This window comes from Gossypium hirsutum, chromosome A02 (assembly GCF_007990345.1).
Source record: "Gossypium hirsutum isolate 1008001.06 chromosome A02, Gossypium_hirsutum_v2.1, whole genome shotgun sequence".
In the NCBI taxonomy this organism is placed as follows: Eukaryota; Viridiplantae; Streptophyta; class Magnoliopsida; order Malvales; family Malvaceae; genus Gossypium; species Gossypium hirsutum.
The window spans coordinates 6,342,260-6,361,613 of record NC_053425.1 but is presented as its reverse complement, the minus strand read 5'-3'; the positions used below and the strand labels follow the sequence as shown (position 1 = coordinate 6,361,613).

Genomic DNA, 19,354 nt, shown 5'->3' with positions numbered 1-19,354 from the left:
CACGGCACATCCAATCACATGGCATTCATGATTATTAAAATTAAAGATTTTGAATTACAATTAAAAATATTGAAAATTAAATATTTTTAAAAATATATTTGATTTTCACCAATTATTGATCGAGCGTGGATTAGTGTTGACCGGCAGTTGAATTTCTAGAATTTATATTTTTTAAGTTAAACTTTTTCTATTTTTGAATTTTTACAATTTAGAATTATTGAAAAAAAATTGTAAACTATTTAGTTAGTCACTCAATTTTTAGGGTGTTTTTATTTTGGTAACCCAAAATGAAATCCTTATAATTTGCTCACTTAGCTTTTAGGACACTATCATTTTAGTTGTATAAGCCCAAATTGCTCGGGCCCGATGTTAAACCTTTACAAATTAACCCAAAACCCCTGACCCATTTACTTTACACAATACCCACAGCCCAATACATTACCCAAAACAACAAAAACCCATCAGACCAAATACAACTAACCCTACCCAAACCTTAGCCCAACTACCCAAGACCCAACACAGCAAACCCAAACCCTAGCCACCTATCCCCTTCCCACTTGCGCTGAACCTACCCACCTACCCTTTGCGCCCCCATGCCCCTGACTGCCGGCCACCTGCTCCATCGGCCATCTCCTACACACAGTAGAGAGAAAGGACAGAAATAATAGGAAATAAAATTGTAACGGCTATAAAAGCCATGAAATCAAATGTAAAGGGGTTCCCTTTTCTTTTCTTATTTTTCGGCAGTCAAAAAACAAAGAAATAGAGAATACGCACATTAGTTTTTAGGAACAACAACAGATCTGTAACACCCCCTAACCCCAAACCGTCGCCGAAACAGGGCTACGAGGCATTACCGGATATATCAGACAACTTATGGATATTTTACAATTATTATAACATTCATAGTATAATTGAAGAATTATGTCCCTATAATGGACTTTCGAAGCCCAACACAAGTATTAAAGTGGAATGAAACGGGACTTGTTCGAGTATTCAGGGAAATATATATATATATTTACAAAAATTTCGACAGCATTTCTTCTTAATTTTTACATAAAACCCCCTGCAAATTCAAACAAAAAACCACCTAATCCAAAACCAATGGCACAATAAAAAACAATTTAAACCTAAATATATCTAAATCATAACCAATTCATTAACATAGTCATTTAATAACTAAACATTCATAATATTAATCCAAATTAACTAATAACTTCATTCATTTTTTTTCATTCCAACTTATACCAAATTATATAATATAATATTTACCATTTTATCAAACTAATAACAAAATATGGTATACCATTCTTATAACTAACTTTACAAGTATATCTATATAACTTATAAATCACCTAGTACATGCCACTTTCAATTAAGAAAGAAAACATCACCCAAAATTTGCTGGAGTCGGGATCGTTCAGATGCTGGACCGGGGTATCAGACTCCTATTAACCTGCGCACGAAAACAACTGCACGCTGAGTATTCCGTACTCAGTGGTATTACCATAATTCAAATTATAATAGCAATAAAGAATTTTAATTACCAAACATGTAACTATCTAATTTCACAAATATCAATTCATTCTTAAACTTTCATTAATTAATAATAACGATACAATTTTTTTATCTATTCTTCAGTTTCCATCACATATTACATGTAACAATTTCAATCACTATATGAACATTAAGTTCATGCCTTTCATTTTCAATCTCAATTTCAATCCACTATTCAACTTTTTCGTTTCTTTCAATATTCAATAATATAATCAATCAATTTATTTTAAATTTCTCATCTTAGATATTCACCCTATTAACAAATCTGGACTTTGACGGATACACGGATTCCAACCCAACACACCATTACGGCACATTGTGCCTAAAACGGTACATAGTACCTGATCAGTAAACGACACATAAAGTGCCTAAAACGACACACGAGGTGCCTGATACGACACACGAGGTGCCTGATACGACACACGAGGTGCCTGAAATACGACACATAAAGTGCCTGATCAGTAAAGCCGGCAAATCTCGTACACTTCCATATCCTATGGCATGCCAATTATATCCGACTCAGCCCGACTAGTTAATAGGGTATTTCTATTCTCAATTCACTTTCATTTCCATTCCAAGATTACTTTTCAATTAAAACTTCCACATTCAAATCAATTTACAATTCAATTATACATACACATTCACCATTCAATTCAATTCTCATTCAACTCAAATATCAATACTTACCTTATAATTCACTTATTAAATATAGAATTGATATAAAACATTTAATAAAAAGTAATTTGAATTATAGTAATACAAACCGTGAATTTCTCGTTTTAATCCTCGATAGCTTTCTCCTTTTCTTTGTGCGCCGATGTCTTGGGTTCTTTGTTAACTACGAAAGCAATAATAATTTATAATCATCAATATAACACAATTCAATTTAATCCATGAGCCTAAACATGCAAATTTAACCATTTTTAATGTATATATATAATTTCACCATTAAGCTGTCTACTTGAGTCATTGTTACTAAATTATTTATATCTTGAGCTACGAAACTCCAAATTAATATCCATAATTTTTCGTTAAAACTAGACTCATATATCTTCTCACCATAAGATTTTCAGAATTTTTGGTCTAGCCAATTAGTACAGTTTATTCATTAAATACTCCACTGTTATTTCATTTGACAGTTCTGACCTCTCTCTACTAAAAATAAATTATTTCATTGTACAGAACTCGAATAAGGTTCTTGTTTACTTATTTTGAAACTAGATTCATTAAGGAGTTCACACATATAAATTACACTCCATAATAATTTTTTTACAATTTATAATGATTTTCCAAAGTTAAAACAGGGCATCTCAAAATCACCCCAAGTCAGTCTTACAAAATTTCAAATATCTCTTGATTCATCAATTCATTGCTTACAATATTTATACTATAAAAAACTAGACTCAATAAGATTTAATTACATATTTTTTTCATCCTCTAGTTCAATTTATACAATTTTTAGTGAATTTTCAAAGTCAGACCATTGCTACTTTTCAAAACTGTTTTGATGTAAAATGTTAATAACCAAATTTATAACACCAATTCACACCTTATGTCTATTCAAATTTCATTTAAACTCAATTTTAACTATTAAATTTTCAACATATTTTCTTAATTCCGAAATTTTCCTCAATTTAGTCCCTAAAATACAAAACTTATAGCTTACTTTGCATTTCGATCCTTATATCTATTTTAACTTGAATTTCATTCAATTAAACCCCTATTTCATTTTTTTTATTCAACATGAACAATATTTAGAATTCTAATAACTTTCAAAATATTAATTTAATTTCATCAAAACTTTGTTCTAAAGCTTTTAAAACATTAAAATTAAGTAAAAAGGGCTAAATTAACTTACCTATTAAACTTTCAAACCTTCAAACCCTAATTCTCCCTTTTTCTTTTCTTTCTTCTTTCTTTCTTTCCTTCCCCTGCTTTTCGTTTGCCTATTCTGTTTCTTTTCTTTGTTCTTTACTTTATTTTCTTTCTTTTATTTGTTTTAGTTGCTAATAATATATTATAATTTAATTTAATCAATCAATAACAAATATCTAAGAAAAGCCTTGGATTTTTTTACAGTTTATGCCGCCTCATCTATGCTAATTGGTAAAATTGCTAGTTTGGTCCTTTTTATTTTCTATTGATCTATAATTGAACCTTTGCCCTTTATTCAATTTAATCATTTTTACTAATTACTCTAAATTAAGCTAAATTCACCTAATTTAAACCTAATTAAACACATCGCTAGACTCATAAATATTTCTAGTAATTATTTCGAACTCGATTTACTAAGACGGAGGCCCGATAATGTACTTTTTCCGGTGCCTGTGAATTTTGGGTCATTACAAGATCAGTATTGGATATTGTTCAAATCAAAATACAGATCAAGGAAAAAGGTGAAAAACCTATTTTCTTTCCTATTACCGAATCGTTTTCTTCTTCTTTTTATTGGCTTTTCTTTTTTCTTTTTTTTCTATACTCTAATACACTCAAATATATATATACAATATTATAAAAAAATATAAAAAAAAAACAAAAAAAAAATCTTAAATTTTACCTCCTGGCCGGACCGGTGACCGCCCCCCTGGCCGGATCCCTTTTCTCTCCCCCTCTCTCTTCTTTTTTTTTCTTTCTCCCCTCTCAAATGTTTTTTTTTTCGAATTTTGGGCTATTTATAGCCTTTCAAAACGGTGCCGTTTTGGCATTAGAGTTCAGTGCTGAAACGGCGCCGTTTCACCGTGGATGGGGTCGACCCGACCCTACCCGCTAGGATCCGCGTGTTTTTTAATTGGAGGGGCTAATTGCGCTTTCAACCCCTCCGCTTTCTTATGATTTTACAATTAAGTTATTTTATTTCCAATTTAACCCCACAATTTGCTGCGCTTTGTGATCTGGTCCTTTGCCACGCGCTGCGTTTTAAGGGGAGGGTAATATTGCTGTTTTGGTCCCTTCACGTCTCTAGCGTGTTCAAATAAGCCCTCTCCTTTCCTTTTATTTTCAAATTTGCCTCACAACTTTGTTTTTAGTTTAATTTTAGTCCTTTTTTCATTAATTTTCATTTCTTTATTAAATATTCTTTTTATTTTTATATTATTAATATTATACTATTATTATTATATATTAATATATACTCTTATTATATACGTATATATATGTGTTTGTATTTAGCTTTTTTTGTTTATTTCATTTTATTTTAATATTATTAATGCTATGCTTGCTTTTATATTTCAATGTTATTATTATTATCATTATTATTGTCAATATATGTTTTAGTATATATGTATATATATGTATTTTTACATATAGGTATTTTATTACTTTGTTTCAATATCTTTATTGTATTTGTATTTCAATATTATTATTATATTTATTATTATTGTTATAATAGTGTATATTTTTATAGATTTGTATATACAGTATTTTTGCTATGTTACATTGTTCTTTTTTTTTGTGTTTTAATACCATTGCTATTATAATCATTAACCATAGCATATATTTTGCTATGTACGTATATGTTATGTGTATTTTATATATTATGTATATTATTATCTCTATTTTACATATTACATATATATTAAATATCGTATTATTTATGTATTTTATTATATATGCATATATCTTTAATGTATATATATAAGTATATCTTTATGTAATATTAGTATTATTATTAATATTATTATGTTTTTAACATTGTATTTATGTGTGTATATATTATGTAAATGTTTTAATATTATATTATATGTACATTTTATATGTTATGAACATGTATTTTCAATATTATTAGTTATATTTTTGTATATATTACTCTATGTACATATCTCCATATTATCCCATGCATATATGTTTTTAAATTCTATTATATGTATATGTTTATTTTTTACCATATTGTATATATTATTATTACATTTGTTTTATTCCTACTACATTTATCATTAATATTTGCACATATATTCTATTCTTGTATACATATTTTATATATATAGTTTTATCTTCGTATGTTATTATATTTATTATTTTCCATATTGTCACTTGTGATTTTAATATTATTATATGTTTTTGGTGTACATGTATCTTTTTATTGTTACTATTTTTACTATTATTATTTGTATGTGTCTGTTATATATGTTTATTTTTAAATATATTATGTACCCATATTAGTATTGTTTTGTAAACCTTTTTCATTCCTATATTACGTACATACTCTTAGTATTGTTATTACATATGCATATTCATTGTTTCTTTTTGCGTTTGATACTATTGTTACGTTTAATATATCGCGTGCATTGTCATTGTCTTTAATATTATTATCGTATGTATTAAGCGCCCTAATGTATTTCCAACTATTATCTTTCGTTCTCCGCATATTTTTATGTATCACCTCTTTGTTCATTGTTTTAAAGTGTTTATTCGTGTTATTTATTTCAACAAGTGAGGCAACGTACCGATTTAAACACTATGTCATCGATTCCATCGCTATGTTGGATGGATATCAAGTGACTCATGTTAAAACAGTATGTCCTTCTCAAAAGCATAAAAATTAAAAGTTCTCGTGTTTTGGTTGGATCACGATTAAATGTTACATTGAATTCGTATTTTTGGAAATCAAGACAACACATGTTTATAAGATACCAATTTTGGGCGTCACGAGGGTGCTAATACCTTCCTCTCTCGTAACCGACTCCCGAACCCTACTTTTTCTCTGGATTTTGACGTAGACCTAAACTCAGCCTCTTTTTTGTTTAAAAAATAAATTTATTAGGTGTCCGATCACACCTAGAAAAAGGATCGGTAGCGACTCCCCTTTTTTATAAAAACCGAGATTCCATATTTAATAAATCGCAACAATTAGCGACCAAGCTAAAATTTTTACGTCGGTACATTAGTCATTCAAAAATTAAATCTCTAACGATAGTTAAATTGTACATGTCATATCATGTTTGTACTTCATTTTGGTCACCAAAAAATATCTTTTTAAGTATTAATTGGGGTAAAAAAATAAAAAAATAAAAGTAAAAAAGCAGTATAAGCTAAAATAATACATAGAAATTATCAAATTGTATTTGTTTATCCTATTGCCTAAAATGTTAAATTTAGGTTTTGAAATATATATTTTTTAAATATTAAGATTCAAAATTATAGTAGCAAATCAGTTAACATTATCAATGGATTAAAATATTTTAACAATTTATTTAATTTTATTTTGATGTTTTGGAATTATTTTCAAAAATTATCAATGAAAATTATTCTCTTTAATAATTGTCTACGAAACCCAAATTTCTTTTAATTATATAATCTTGAATCTTCCATGCTAAGCAAAAAATAAAGAAAAATCCTTCAATTAATTAAATTAATTAATTATATCTTCCATTCCAAACAAAACTCATAATTTTTTCATTGCTTCTTTGCCCAAATGAAGAACAAATCATTAATTTAATTAATTGCAAATATTTATCCTTTATTTTTAGCTTAATATGAAAGATTCGAGATTATATAATTAAAGGAAATTTAAATTTTGTAAACAATTATTAAATATGAGTTATTTGAGTTAATTTCATTAATGATAATCTATAAATATAAAATAAAATTTTAAAATGTAAAATGATATTAAATTAATTAATTTTAATATTATAGTAACAAACTTGTTGATATTATCAATGGATAAAAAATTTCAACAATTTATTCAATTTATTTTGATGTTTTGAAATTTAAAATTTCAATATTAAAAAAAAATTTAGAATTTCAGCAATAGGATAAATAAGTACAATTTGACAATATTTTATGTATTATTTTAGTTTCTATCAATTTTCACTTTAATCCTTGATTTTTTTTACCACAATCAATACTTAAAAAAATATTTTTTGGGTGACCAAAATGAAAGCAACCTAAAATTTGAGTGACCAAAATGAAAGTGTAAACATGATGTGGCATGTACAGTTAACCGCCGTTAGAGATTTAACACTTTAAGTAACTAAAATAAAAGCACACTAAAAATTGAGTGACCAAAATGTAATTATCTCTCACTTTTAAATCATCAACTAAGTAGTTTACCCAAAAAAAAATATGAAATTTATTACAAATTTTCTATAATATATGCTTAAAAATTTTAAGCTTTTCTAAAATTTAAAAACTTTTTTTTTTCATTTTTATAAACTTTGCAATCTTTTTATATTATTTTTACTTTCTAAAATTTATATTTATATTTTTATCATTTTTAATTTTTAAAATATTTTTATTTTTTTGAATTACTTATATATATATAATATTTCTACTTTTTTTAACCAATATAATATTAAATATAAAAAATGATTGACATGGTGCGTACTAATAGCTATAAAACGTTACTCAATTATAAAAAATTATAAAATGATCATCCAATTATTTAATTGTCTTTTTTAATCACAAGCTAACTAACCGTGGCAGTTTATAAAAATGACATAATAACAAATTTAGCCCTCGATATTTATAAATTATGTCAATTTTGTCTTGATTCTATAAAAAATAATCATCAACATTTACACATTGTCTTTTTTTTTTCAGCTTTACTTTTCTTTGTGACCTTTTTTTATATAAAAAACTAAAAAAATTAAATTTATCAGTTAAATTTGATTAAAAATATACAAAAAAATGAAAACACCCAAAAATATAAGATAATAATTTCCATCTTTTCTCATTCTTTTAAAATTAACCCTCAGTGTCACAAAAAAAAATTACAAAAAAGACCAAATTACACAATGTGTTAATGTTGAGGGTTATTTTTTTAGAATGAAGACTAAATTGGCATAATTTATAAATGTTGAGGGTTAAAGTTGTTATTATGTCAATTTTAAAAGCTATCACTACTAACCATATGGCGATCATAAAAGACAAAATTAAATAGTTGGATGATCATTTGTAACTTTTCATAATCGGATAATTAAAATAAAAATTTACTAATAGCTAGCATTTTGTAACTTTGGTAATCAAAAAAAAATATTTTATATACATGAACTTGACAACAAATACCATAACAACTCTATAATAAGAGTAAAGTAGGAGGCAAGGAGAATCCTCAATATACAACTGGTGCAACAGGGAATTACAGATAGACTGAGATGGTATCCTGAGAGCCCCGGTAAGTACAAGGTGCAAAGTGGGTATAGGATCCTACTCAGGGGATTTCCCAAGACTCAGGAGGATAGTTACAGTTCCATCGATCAAGAAACCAGAAGTATGTACAGACAATTATGGCAGATACAATCATAGAAAAAATAAAAATTACAGTATGAAAATTTATAAATAATTTTGTGCTTACGAATTCCAATCTGTATCAAAGAAGATTACGGACGAATGCAATTTGCCTCAAGTGTGGTGAGGACTTTAAAACTAATATACATGCAAGTTGTGATTGTCTACTTGCCTTGCAGGTTTCGCAAGAACTTGGAATTAATTGGAGGGTGAACCAAAAAAAGGACTGTATGGCTAATTGAGTTCGACAATTATTTTTTTGGGAGTGGTAACAAACAAAAATTAATAGTCATAATCACAATCTGGGCAATTTGGCTTTCAAGAAATAAACTAGTGTATGAAGGAAAGCAGCGATCTAAGACTGAAACTGTTACCTTCATTTTGGGATACGTTCGTGAGTTGGAATTGTTGACCGGAGAAAGAGTTGAACAAGCGGCAGAGGAGACGGTGGTGTGGCGGTCTCCCTCGAATCCTTTCGTACAAGTAAATTTTGAAGCAGATTTCTACAAGGAATTAGAAATAGCACTAATCTGATAATTGGTGCAACTTGCCTATGGAATAGATATGTACGGAATGCGTTGGTGGCGGAGATATTGGCTGGTACCTAGACTTTTGGATTCGCACAAGAGTTGGGATTTTGGGCAGTGGTGGTTGAGGGGAATTATAGCTAGTACGGTCAAATTGCTTCAAATCAAAGCGATTCAATGTCGATTTTGGATATCTAAAATAGTATATTGCATGTGGTATGAGAGGAAAGGCCGTTTATTTAGACTAGCAAAGCCACAATTATTTTTGTTATTTAAAAGCTTTTTTTAGTAAAAAATTCATCTGAGTTTACAGTAAAAAAAAAAGGAAAGATTTTGCAAATTCTGGTCACAACCAGAAATTTTATTTAGGACTCCCTATCATGTAAAAATGTCATAGTTGATATTTTATCTTGATTATTTTAAATATTTTATTTAATTAAATTTTTTGAAAAATGCATTCAAAATTTATTTTATTTAAAGTTTTTATAATAATTTTTTTTCAAATTTTTATCTATAATAAAATTTAAAGAATAATTTATCAATGTTTAAAAATTTTGACCACCAAAAATCAAACTGTGACAAAGTCTAGTAGGACGGTAATAATTTTCTTTATTCACCTTTAATTTTAAAAAAAAATATAATTTTGAATATAAAAAGATTTCTTAATATTATTATATTTTAAAATAGTATTTTGAGTTATTAAGCATTTATATGATCACTTAAAATAAGGATGAACTTGAATTGAAGCAGTATCTTGCACTTTTAATGCAAATTGTCTCGGACTCAAACTGCAACTCAAATGCATTATTCAATGGAAAAGTTCCCACAAACATTATTCAGAGCACTCAACTCACTTTGATATTAAAGTTAAGACCGAGCATACCGGACAGGAATACGGCGCTGGATGAGACTCCGACAGGAAGGACAGTCTTTCATCCCTTGTTTCTTGTGGAGCTCATTGCACGTAGTGCAAACAACCTGATGCGCGCAGGGGACAAAAACCACAGACATCTCCTCCGACAAACACATCACGCATTCACGTTCACGTTTCACACCTCCCTCCCCGGAGAAGTCCTGGAAATCTGTCACCACTTCTGAGATAAAAGGGGTTCGAGATTTCTTCTGAGTCATGCTAATATATTTTACATAGCTTCCATCAATGCCCCTCCGAAGTGCAGCTATTTTTGAGGAGTCCATCTTCAGTCTCAATCGAGAAATTTCTTGTTCAAGTTTCTGAATACCCTCTTTGTATTTTTGCAAACTGGTTTCAGCTTTGGACTTAATCATGTCATCTTGTAGTTTTGTTGAAGCCTCGATTTGTTCTCTTTCCTTCCTTACCAAACTAGCCTGAGTAACTACTTCTTCCTTTGCTTTCTGTTCCTGTTGCCATTTAACCTGTCATAGTTTTCCACTTTCAGTGAGAACAAAGTTATCATAGAAAAAGCCATAATTACAGAGAAAAAAAAGCACCCATTTGGACTGCTTTTATTGAACTGGTAGCATACCTTAATACTGATACAAGAGTTATGGGTTGAAATCATACAACTGATATTGTTATACACAAGCGTATACCAATAGTCTTTGATGCACTTAAATGATGTAAATGTCAAACCAACACGAAATACATGACCCCCTGAGATGTCCATGCAAAAGATTTTATATCAACATTCCTGCTTCAAGTGGTTTGGAAACTTTTTTTAACCATTCAAAATACGTAAGATGCCAAAAAATATGAAATCTTATCAGGTAGATTCTCGGAAATCTGAGCCGTCTAATGAAACAATGGATGCCTTCCTCACCAAGTCTCATTTTTACAGAACTTGTAGAAGTTACTGATAGAAGTTTATGAAGTATATCAAGGATTACTACTGTTTTCTATGAGAGACAAAACATAAAAAATGCTTGAAACTTATACATTCCTGAAGACACATACCTCAAACTGTTCTTGGATAACTTTAGCCAGCTGTAATTCATGTAGAAGTTGGGTGACCTTGCGCTTTTCGGTCATGAGCTCTTCCTGGAACAAGTTTTTTTGCTTTTCCCAAGACTGAACTTTCATCAGAGTTTTCTTCTCCCTCTTTGATACCTCCTGACAACTAGCTGCCGACTCTGCAGCACGTAATTTTGCAGCCTCCATTTCCTGCCATAGTGCTGCATTTTCCACGTCAAGCCCGCGGACAGTAGCATTAGCGCGTTCCACCTGCCCGCTAGCCTTGGACAAAGCAACATCCATCTCGACGAGCTTCTTCCTAGTGTTTTCTTCCAAACTCAACTTCTCTTTCTTAAGCCGTTCAACTTCTTCTTTCTCTTGCCTCAAAGTCTTAAGTTCAACTTTGTCTTTACTCAATCGACGAGCGGCCTGCATAACCTTTTGATTAGTCCACTCTGTCCAGTCTTGGAGCTGATTTTGCAGTTCCCGCACCCTCGGTACCAGCTTCAAAATCATCTCATCCTTATTATCCTGAGGGACCCAATCCCCCAATGAATTACCCAATGGCATCCCAACATAGCTAGGATTAGCAACCTTGAAATGTGAAACAGGAGGCACTACAATTGAATTGCTTTTGGTAGGCAATGAAAGGGAAAGCTCAGTATCAGTAGTTGATATTGTAGGTGGGTTATTCATAGGTAGTAATTCAGGTGGCATGTTTACTGGGGGAGAAATAGTCGCTATATCGGTCTTAGGCACTGCAGAAATATTACTATCATTATCTAAGCAAAATGATGTAGAAGAAGACGGGCCCAAATTAGCCAAAAGATGACTCCCATTATCTTGAGAGACATCGGCTCCCATTGCCTTAATTTTCAAAGATGCGCCTTTTATATTAACAGTAGAAGAATTGGAGACAGATTTTAATTTCTTGTCCAAGACTAAACCTCCCAAACTGCTCATTTTAGCTCTCGATGACCCTTTAGATCCATATGTCTTGTAGTTTTTCTCCAGATGAAGTGACTTCTGCCGAAGAAATTCTCTCTTGGTAGAGTGAGTCTTTCTACAAGCCACAAACTTCTCTTCCATTGCTGAAAACTGAGAGGTTCCCACCGCACTGAAAGTTTTATCTGCACTATCAGCAGTGGAGTTTGTTCCCTCTTTCTCCGAGACTATACCACTTAGAACAACAGAATTCTTCGATTTTGTTGTGTTGCTGATTCCCATAGAAGGTACCTCAGGTGGAGAACTATGAGAACAAGGAAAGGATGGAACTGGTCTACACGGATTTGGAAGATTCAATTCAGAAGTTTTGGCTTCAGGCTTCAACTGGGGTTGGTTTGAAGAAAAAGAAATCCCATTAGAACCTCCATCACCAGCAAAACCACTCAAAGGATCACCATCCATAGCACAAGCATGCGACACATTCATATCACAAATCAATAAGCACCACATAGCATCCCCAGTGCTGAAGAAAGGCCGGACTTCTCGAAGAACACAAACCAGTTCCGTTAATATATACTTCTCCATCTGCTGGAGATCCTCGAAATAGTGGTCTCTTGAAGGATTATAATCTTGGCCACTACTTAGAAATGCTAAGGTATTATCCACTATATTTGAGACCATGTCTTTACAACCATAACAAAGGCCTGATCTCAAGACTGCCTTAGTAGCAATTTCTTCTGTGTAACCGTAAGCAACGATTTTCTTTATTGCACTCTTGAATATTGTATCCAAATTGCTTAAAACAAGTTCTTCTAGCTGAGATTCCGTGAGATCACTCCAATCTGCATCTTGGAATTCATCTGCCTCTAGTTCCTCTTTAGCCCGACTTGCCTCTAGTTCCTCTTTAGCCCGACTTGGCCCAACCTCTGAAGAACCTAACGTGCTAGACAATCTCAGGTCGAGTTTCAATCCGCCGGAATGATCTTGGCTCACACTACACAAGTCGCATGCACTAGCTTGACCATGGACTGGGGTGATTTCGAACTTCTCAGCACAAAACTCATAACTCGGACATCCACTTTGAGGTGTAGTTATAATCTTATTTTGATCACCTAACGGCAGATCAGCACAGAATTTTCGCTTATTTCGGCTACCTTTTTCTTGAATTGACAGCAATGGAGATACATGATTACCACTGCTACTACCTTTAAGAACCATTGACGCCATTTTTAAGCTGCATTGGGAATGAACAACAATATCAAATCATAGCACACAATGCAAAAAACTAAACTATCCAATGACCCATTCACCAAACCCAATCAGAAACACAATTCAAAATCCAAAATTAAAATTTGAAACAATTACATAATAAGCTCATTAGATCATTCACTAGTAAATTAAAAATAGTGATAATTTCATATTAGATATTAGAAAGAAAAAGAAAAAGAAAATCGTACCTTATAATCTCAACTATCAAATTTGACAATAGCAATAATCAAAATTCTGCAACAAAAAGAAAAAAAATCAATTAAAAATAAAACAGTTCAGGTTCCAAAATTAACCCAGCAAGTAAAACCGCAGAACTTGAATTCAATCTATCAGTATCCCCAATTACAATCTAAATTTTAAAAAATAGATCAATGAAAAATTAAAAGATGATCATAATTTGAGTTACTGATGAGGTAACAAAGCATCGTTTTATTTGATAAATGATCATATTCCGATGATCGGAAAACACACCTACCCGATTCAAAGTTCATTCGATTGAGAAAAAATCACCAATCTCAAAGCATCGGTGAAAAGAATAAGAAAATATATATACATAAGCGACGATTTTTTTTTTCTGAGGCTTTTTTTTTTGATCATTTATTGTGCATTGAACGTTTTTTAGTCACTCTTTAGAAAAATAATTTTTGGCTTGAGAAGAACATTTTATTTTATTTTATTTTAATTTCAATTAAATATATTGGCACGCTTTTATGTGGTTAAAAATATTTTTAGACGAAAGCTTTCTAAATTCTTACATAAAAAATTAAAACTTTTTTGTCACTATGGATTAAAGGATGTCTGAAGAGCCATTGTTGACTATTTTCGCTTTTTTGAAATTAATTAAGGTTGGTGAAAAATTAGGCAAGTATTTATTAGTATTATTTAAATTATTTTTAAATATAAATATATATTAACTTGTTGATTAATGGTTAACAATATTTGCTCACATGGTGGAGCTCCACGTATACAAAATTTGTAACTACGTTAACGTATAAATTTAAATTACAATTTATGTGTTTTTAAATCTTTTAAAAAATTTAAAATTAATAAAAATTAAAGAGATGTTTTATTAATTCAAAAATATTTAAAATTTTTAAAAATTAAGAAATTTTAAAAAAATTCAAGATATATAAAAAGGGAAAAATTGGAAAAAAAATACTTTTTTCGTTTAATTAAAGAATTTGAGGGATATATTTGAGTAATTTAAATAAGAATTTTATATAATTTTTTAAATTTATTATTTAAAATATATTAAAAATGAGAAGAGTTTATTTTTATTATTTTTATATTTTTAAAGACTATTTAAATTTAACTTTAAAAGGAACAGACATAATACACAAATAAATCACAAGTTGAAAAGCATTTAATTTGGTGCGGCCAATTTAACATTTAAATTTAACATTTTATATAATCACACTTCAATTTAGTGTCACCAATTTATCATGCTACATTTAAAAAAAAGCCTCACATTTCATTGTTGTATGATAAGTAAAACCTTTAAAAGTTTTTTTTTCTTTTATTATAGAAAAACCTTTAAAAGTTTAACTTCTACAATTACATTGAATTTGGTGACAACTTTAATGATAGAGTTTTTCTTTTTGATATAACACTTAAAATTACTTATAATTCCCTTAAATAAGAGGATAAAATATATGTGAGCACATTCAAACCCAAACCCTCAATAATGCCAATGTTAACAAAGCTAAGACTCAATTAGCTTTAGTAGTAGAGATGTTCAAATGGTCGGTTTGGTTAATAATTGAACCAAACTACTACTAACTAAATTAACCAAAGCTTTAAAATCATTAACCGTTAATTAAACCGAATTTTTTTAAAAAATAATAAAACAATATTTTAGGTCTTAATAAATAATAATTATATACTATACTAATATTAGGTCATTGGCTGAGTTGGTTTTACGAATTTACCAAACACCAACTCAATTAAAAAATTATTAAGGTATCCCTTTATTTATAAAGTAAATTATATTATTATGAGGGTATTTTTGTCATTTTATATTTTATAAATCAATAAAAGTTCGATCATAAATATAAGATTTAATCCCGTGACGTAATATAATTTAAACATTTAACTTTACCATTTTAACTAAAACATTATCTTATTTTTATACCAACCTTTATAAATATATTTATAAATATATTTGTTATATAATTTATTTCACCTTCACGGGGATGGTGCCATCATTATTGACCCAATAAGAACAATTTGCATTTGTGGCTGTCAAATTTAACATTTTCTACAATTTGGAATGAAAATGAAAGGGAAATGAAGATTTAGATTGGATTTCAGCTATGTTAAAATTCGCCATTTTGTTAATACATCATCACAACAAGCATTCAGTTTGCTTAGACACCACCATCACCTGTCGGATACATGAATTACACAAACATGCAGGGTGAAAGCAAATCACAAAATTATATATGCAAATCTCAAGACCATCTTAGCTTAAAATTCATTTCCAGTGGCGCTAAGGCAGCACCATTGTGGTAGCATTGTTGATGAATCCTGGCGGATAAAATGAAACAGCTAAGACAGATACCATTCCTGTAAGGAACCATATGGCTTCTACAACAACTCTCTGTTATCCTATAAAAATTTTATCTGCAAATATGTGAGTAACCTCTGCCACTTGCAATTGATATACATCTCAATGTTGGAATGACTGTGGTGATCAAATAAAAGGAGGTAGGGAAAGGAGCTTACCATAACATGAAATCTCACCGATGAAACTTGATACAGCTCGATTACAAAATCCAGATACAATAGAGATTGGAGGTGGTTTACATGACGAAATGGTAGGGAATTTCAAGACCATGATTTTGGTAAGTTAATTGAATCAAATGAACCCACAGCTGGATTCTGCAGCATGGTTAAGACTGCTAAGATAGAAAGTGGATGAATTCTACTGTATCACATAAAGGAAAGGAGCATACCGGTCAGTCTGTCGATGAAAAGCTTACAGCAATGAACTTCTTGCTTCAGTTTAAGAGCTGAAAAGGAATATCACCCTACAGTTTTATAACACATAAACACATACATGAACACCACAAAACAGACAAGCAAGCCTGCAGTCCAAGCCTTTGCATATATGAATAAATATCTAATAGTAAAACATACACAATCCCACCCACCCCCACATATATTTCCATAAATTAGTGTAAAACCTATACCGAAAGCAGCATAATGAAGTCACACGATACAGTGGAAACGAAACAAGAGAATGAATTCAATTGTATATTTGACCTGGAGTGCATATTGGGTACGGGTATGATGAATACTTGTATGCTTAATTTTTCTATGATTTGTATAGAGGATCATAAATCTAAGTGTAGACACAAATAGCTTCAGAAACAAGAACGAAACAAAGAACGAAGAGTCCTGATAATATAGGCTGGGATTGACATTTTTATCACTTTCAGAAACAGTTTTCTATTCTTTAGAGTCTGGATATACATTACGTATACAAGGGTGTCTTATGGAGTAAAAATATATAGAGGCATCTTACACAAAGGAGATTGAGAATCAGCTCGATTTAATTTTTGTTTTGAAAACTCTGCTCTTTCCAATAACAAAGCTTACACAACTTTCATGGATATATATATAATGATTTGAAAAACATCATTCAAACTTATACATATCAAGAATGATGAAATTCTACTATTTCAAAACTCAAAAGCCATTCCATACCTATAATCATTCATGCAACAAAAGATCAAAGATGGACATGTTTCAGCTATTTACATGATCGCATTCTGTTAAAAGCTTATATTTTCATCATCAAATTCGAAAACTCGTCAAGGATAAACACTGAAAAATATTGTCACGGATAAACACTTAATTAAAAATGTTCATTAAAAAACCCAAAGCTATGTCACTCAAAAAACCCAAAAAGAAAAAGAAAAACGTCAACGAAAAGATCAACATTTCTAAACAAACCCGGCTTAAAATGAAAAACCCACATGATCTACTTACAAATTTATTAAGTACCAAGTATCAGCCTCTGGTTTTCAAGAAATAACCCAAGTGTTGCCGTTTACCACCGCTGGAATTTCTATCATTTACTTGTGTAGAAGATTGCCATTTGAGATCAATTTGATCCAAATCTTTAGGGCTTTTTGTTTGGGTGTATATCTGAAAGAAAAATTGTAATAACTAAACCCCCACATGCAAAATAAAGAAACCGCAGCCCACCGGGAAAGCCCATTGATCACCGGGAAAGCCCCTTTGACCAGCATGAAACGTTCAGATATCAAGAAACAGAACAGAATAATTGCAAACACAAACGTGGGGAATTAGGTCTTTTACACCTTTGCCCATTTTTTGCCGCCTTTCTGCCGGTAAACAACAACTCCATTCAAATGCCCCGCCGGAAAACTATAGTTTAACGGTCGTATTTCAAGAACTATTATTTTCACCTGAAGCACCCTTTTCCTATTTATATACACTAGATAGGTAGATAGATATTACATTTATCTCAAGAAAGTAGCATTCTCAGCTTCAAGCAAATACAGAAAATAATTTGTTGTCGGTGAAAACGATAAGATGATGGAGCTTCTCACCCTTGTTGATTTTAAGGATACAAAGATTGATCCCAATTGGGGTCCTTTTGATTACTTGTTGCACGTACTCCATGTTGACCAACAGAAATTGCAGAAAAGCCAGAATGCACCCCCACCACCTCCAACCCTTTGCAAACAAGACCATACGGGTTTCAAGCTGAGGTCCAAGTTCAACAACAGCGTTGGACTGAAAAGGAAACGCAATCTCAAAGCAGTAGAAGAGGAAGACGATGGCGATCAGGTAGCACCAAAACTGAAGCCGAATAGAATCAAGAAGCAAGAGAAATCCGTTTGCCCAATCCCACCACCAGACTTACCTCCCCTATTCAGACAACTTATAGTTGAAGAGATGGGTGGTAGGGGTTTGGTTCTGGTCATACAAAAGACCATCTTTTTCTCCGACATAAACCCTACTGCCAGTCGTTTCTCCATACCCTTCTCGCAAGTCAAAACTCATGACTTTCTCAACGAGGCAGAGGCTAAAGAGTTAGATGACAAAAACTCCATGCAGGTGTGGTTGTTAGACCCATCCATGAGGGGAACAAGCATTACCTTGAACAAGTGGGTTATGAGGTCAAGTTCGCTCTATGTCCTCACTAACACGTGGAACTCTGTTGTGAAGAACAACCAACTCGAGAAAGGCCACATGGTGCAGCTCTGGTCTTTCCGGGTGAACTCCCTGCTGTGCTTCGCACTCGTAAAGCTCTAGCTTCCGATCATATTTGTCACTTTATACAACATTAGGGTTTTGAATTTTTAGTAATCGTTTTTGTCTTCATTGATTAATAGTCTTTCATTATTGCCAAGCATGTTTGGTGGTTAATAGTTATTGAAATTGCATTTTACTAGCTTTTTTTTTTCTCAATATAGTTGAAATTTCACTCAAACTGTATGCTATATACTGCTTCTTCTATACAGTGTTAAATCCCTTTGAAAGGTAATTAAAGATTCCCCAAAGTTTTATAATCTTGAGAATAATGGACAACCATCCATAAGTTTTAGAGAATGCTCATTGATATTACTTTGCTCAACAAAGTCCAGTAGCTAAGTATTGTTGCAGTCATGATAAGTGTGATTGGAAAGGGCAGAGACATCAGTGGCAAAAGATTCGATATTCATATCTCCAATGCCTCAAACATTGAGTTCGTGTTGTGTAGCGACAAGCTCTAATGTACTTACATCCGCTTTTGCGTCCACAAAAGAAATTGTATTTCTCATGAGTGATATCTGTATCTATATCTATGTAATTTTTAAGTCCACAAAAGGATCAGCTAAACACTCGTACGCCAACTTCAAATCATTTCCATGCAAAGCATCGAGAG

The 19,354-nt window shown here is 31.1% G+C and overlaps 2 protein-coding genes across 4 annotated transcripts; one reads left to right on the top strand and one right to left on the bottom strand.

The window, feature by feature from the left end:
* Positions 1-10,088: 10,088 nt before the first annotated feature.
* On the bottom strand, positions 10,089-14,098 carry LOC107936598 (putative E3 ubiquitin-protein ligase RF298). 3 transcript variants are annotated; one of them, XM_041089592.1, is made up of 4 exons: positions 13,924-14,098; positions 13,641-13,686; positions 11,242-13,417; positions 10,089-10,703 (listed from the first exon to the last, which is right to left on the bottom strand). In XM_041089592.1, the coding sequence occupies exons 3-4, from the start codon at positions 13,408-13,410 to the stop codon at positions 10,176-10,178; spliced, it is 2,697 nt and encodes an 898-aa protein (XP_040945526.1). In that variant the 5' UTR covers positions 13,411-13,417; positions 13,641-13,686; positions 13,924-14,098; the 3' UTR covers positions 10,089-10,175. The 3 variants fall into 3 exon arrangements, with proteins under 3 accessions (XP_040945526.1, XP_016724846.2, XP_040945529.1); XM_016869357.2 differs by having other exon boundaries at positions 13,928-14,098; XM_041089595.1 differs by having other exon boundaries at positions 10,679-10,941; positions 13,928-14,098.
* Positions 14,099-18,015: 3,917 nt separating this feature from the next.
* LOC107936594 (B3 domain-containing protein At1g05920) lies at positions 18,016-18,741 on the top strand. The gene has a single exon (XM_016869354.2). The coding sequence runs from the start codon at positions 18,016-18,018 to the stop codon at positions 18,739-18,741; it is 726 nt and encodes a 241-aa protein (XP_016724843.1).
* The last annotated feature ends 613 nt before the right edge of the window (positions 18,742-19,354 follow it).

Bases quoted from the DNA above. Each gene is read 5' to 3' on its own strand.
- LOC107936598 (XM_041089592.1), bottom strand. From the start codon at position 13,410: ATGGCGTCAATGGTTCTTAAAGGTAGTAGCAGTGGTAATCATGTATCT. The intron at 10,704-11,241 runs GTATGTGTCTTC...AAACTATGACAG, and splicing joins TTATCCAAGAACAGTTTGAG to GTTAAATGGCAACAGGAACA.
- LOC107936594 (XM_016869354.2), top strand. From the start codon at position 18,016: ATGATGGAGCTTCTCACCCTTGTTGATTTTAAGGATACAAAGATTGAT.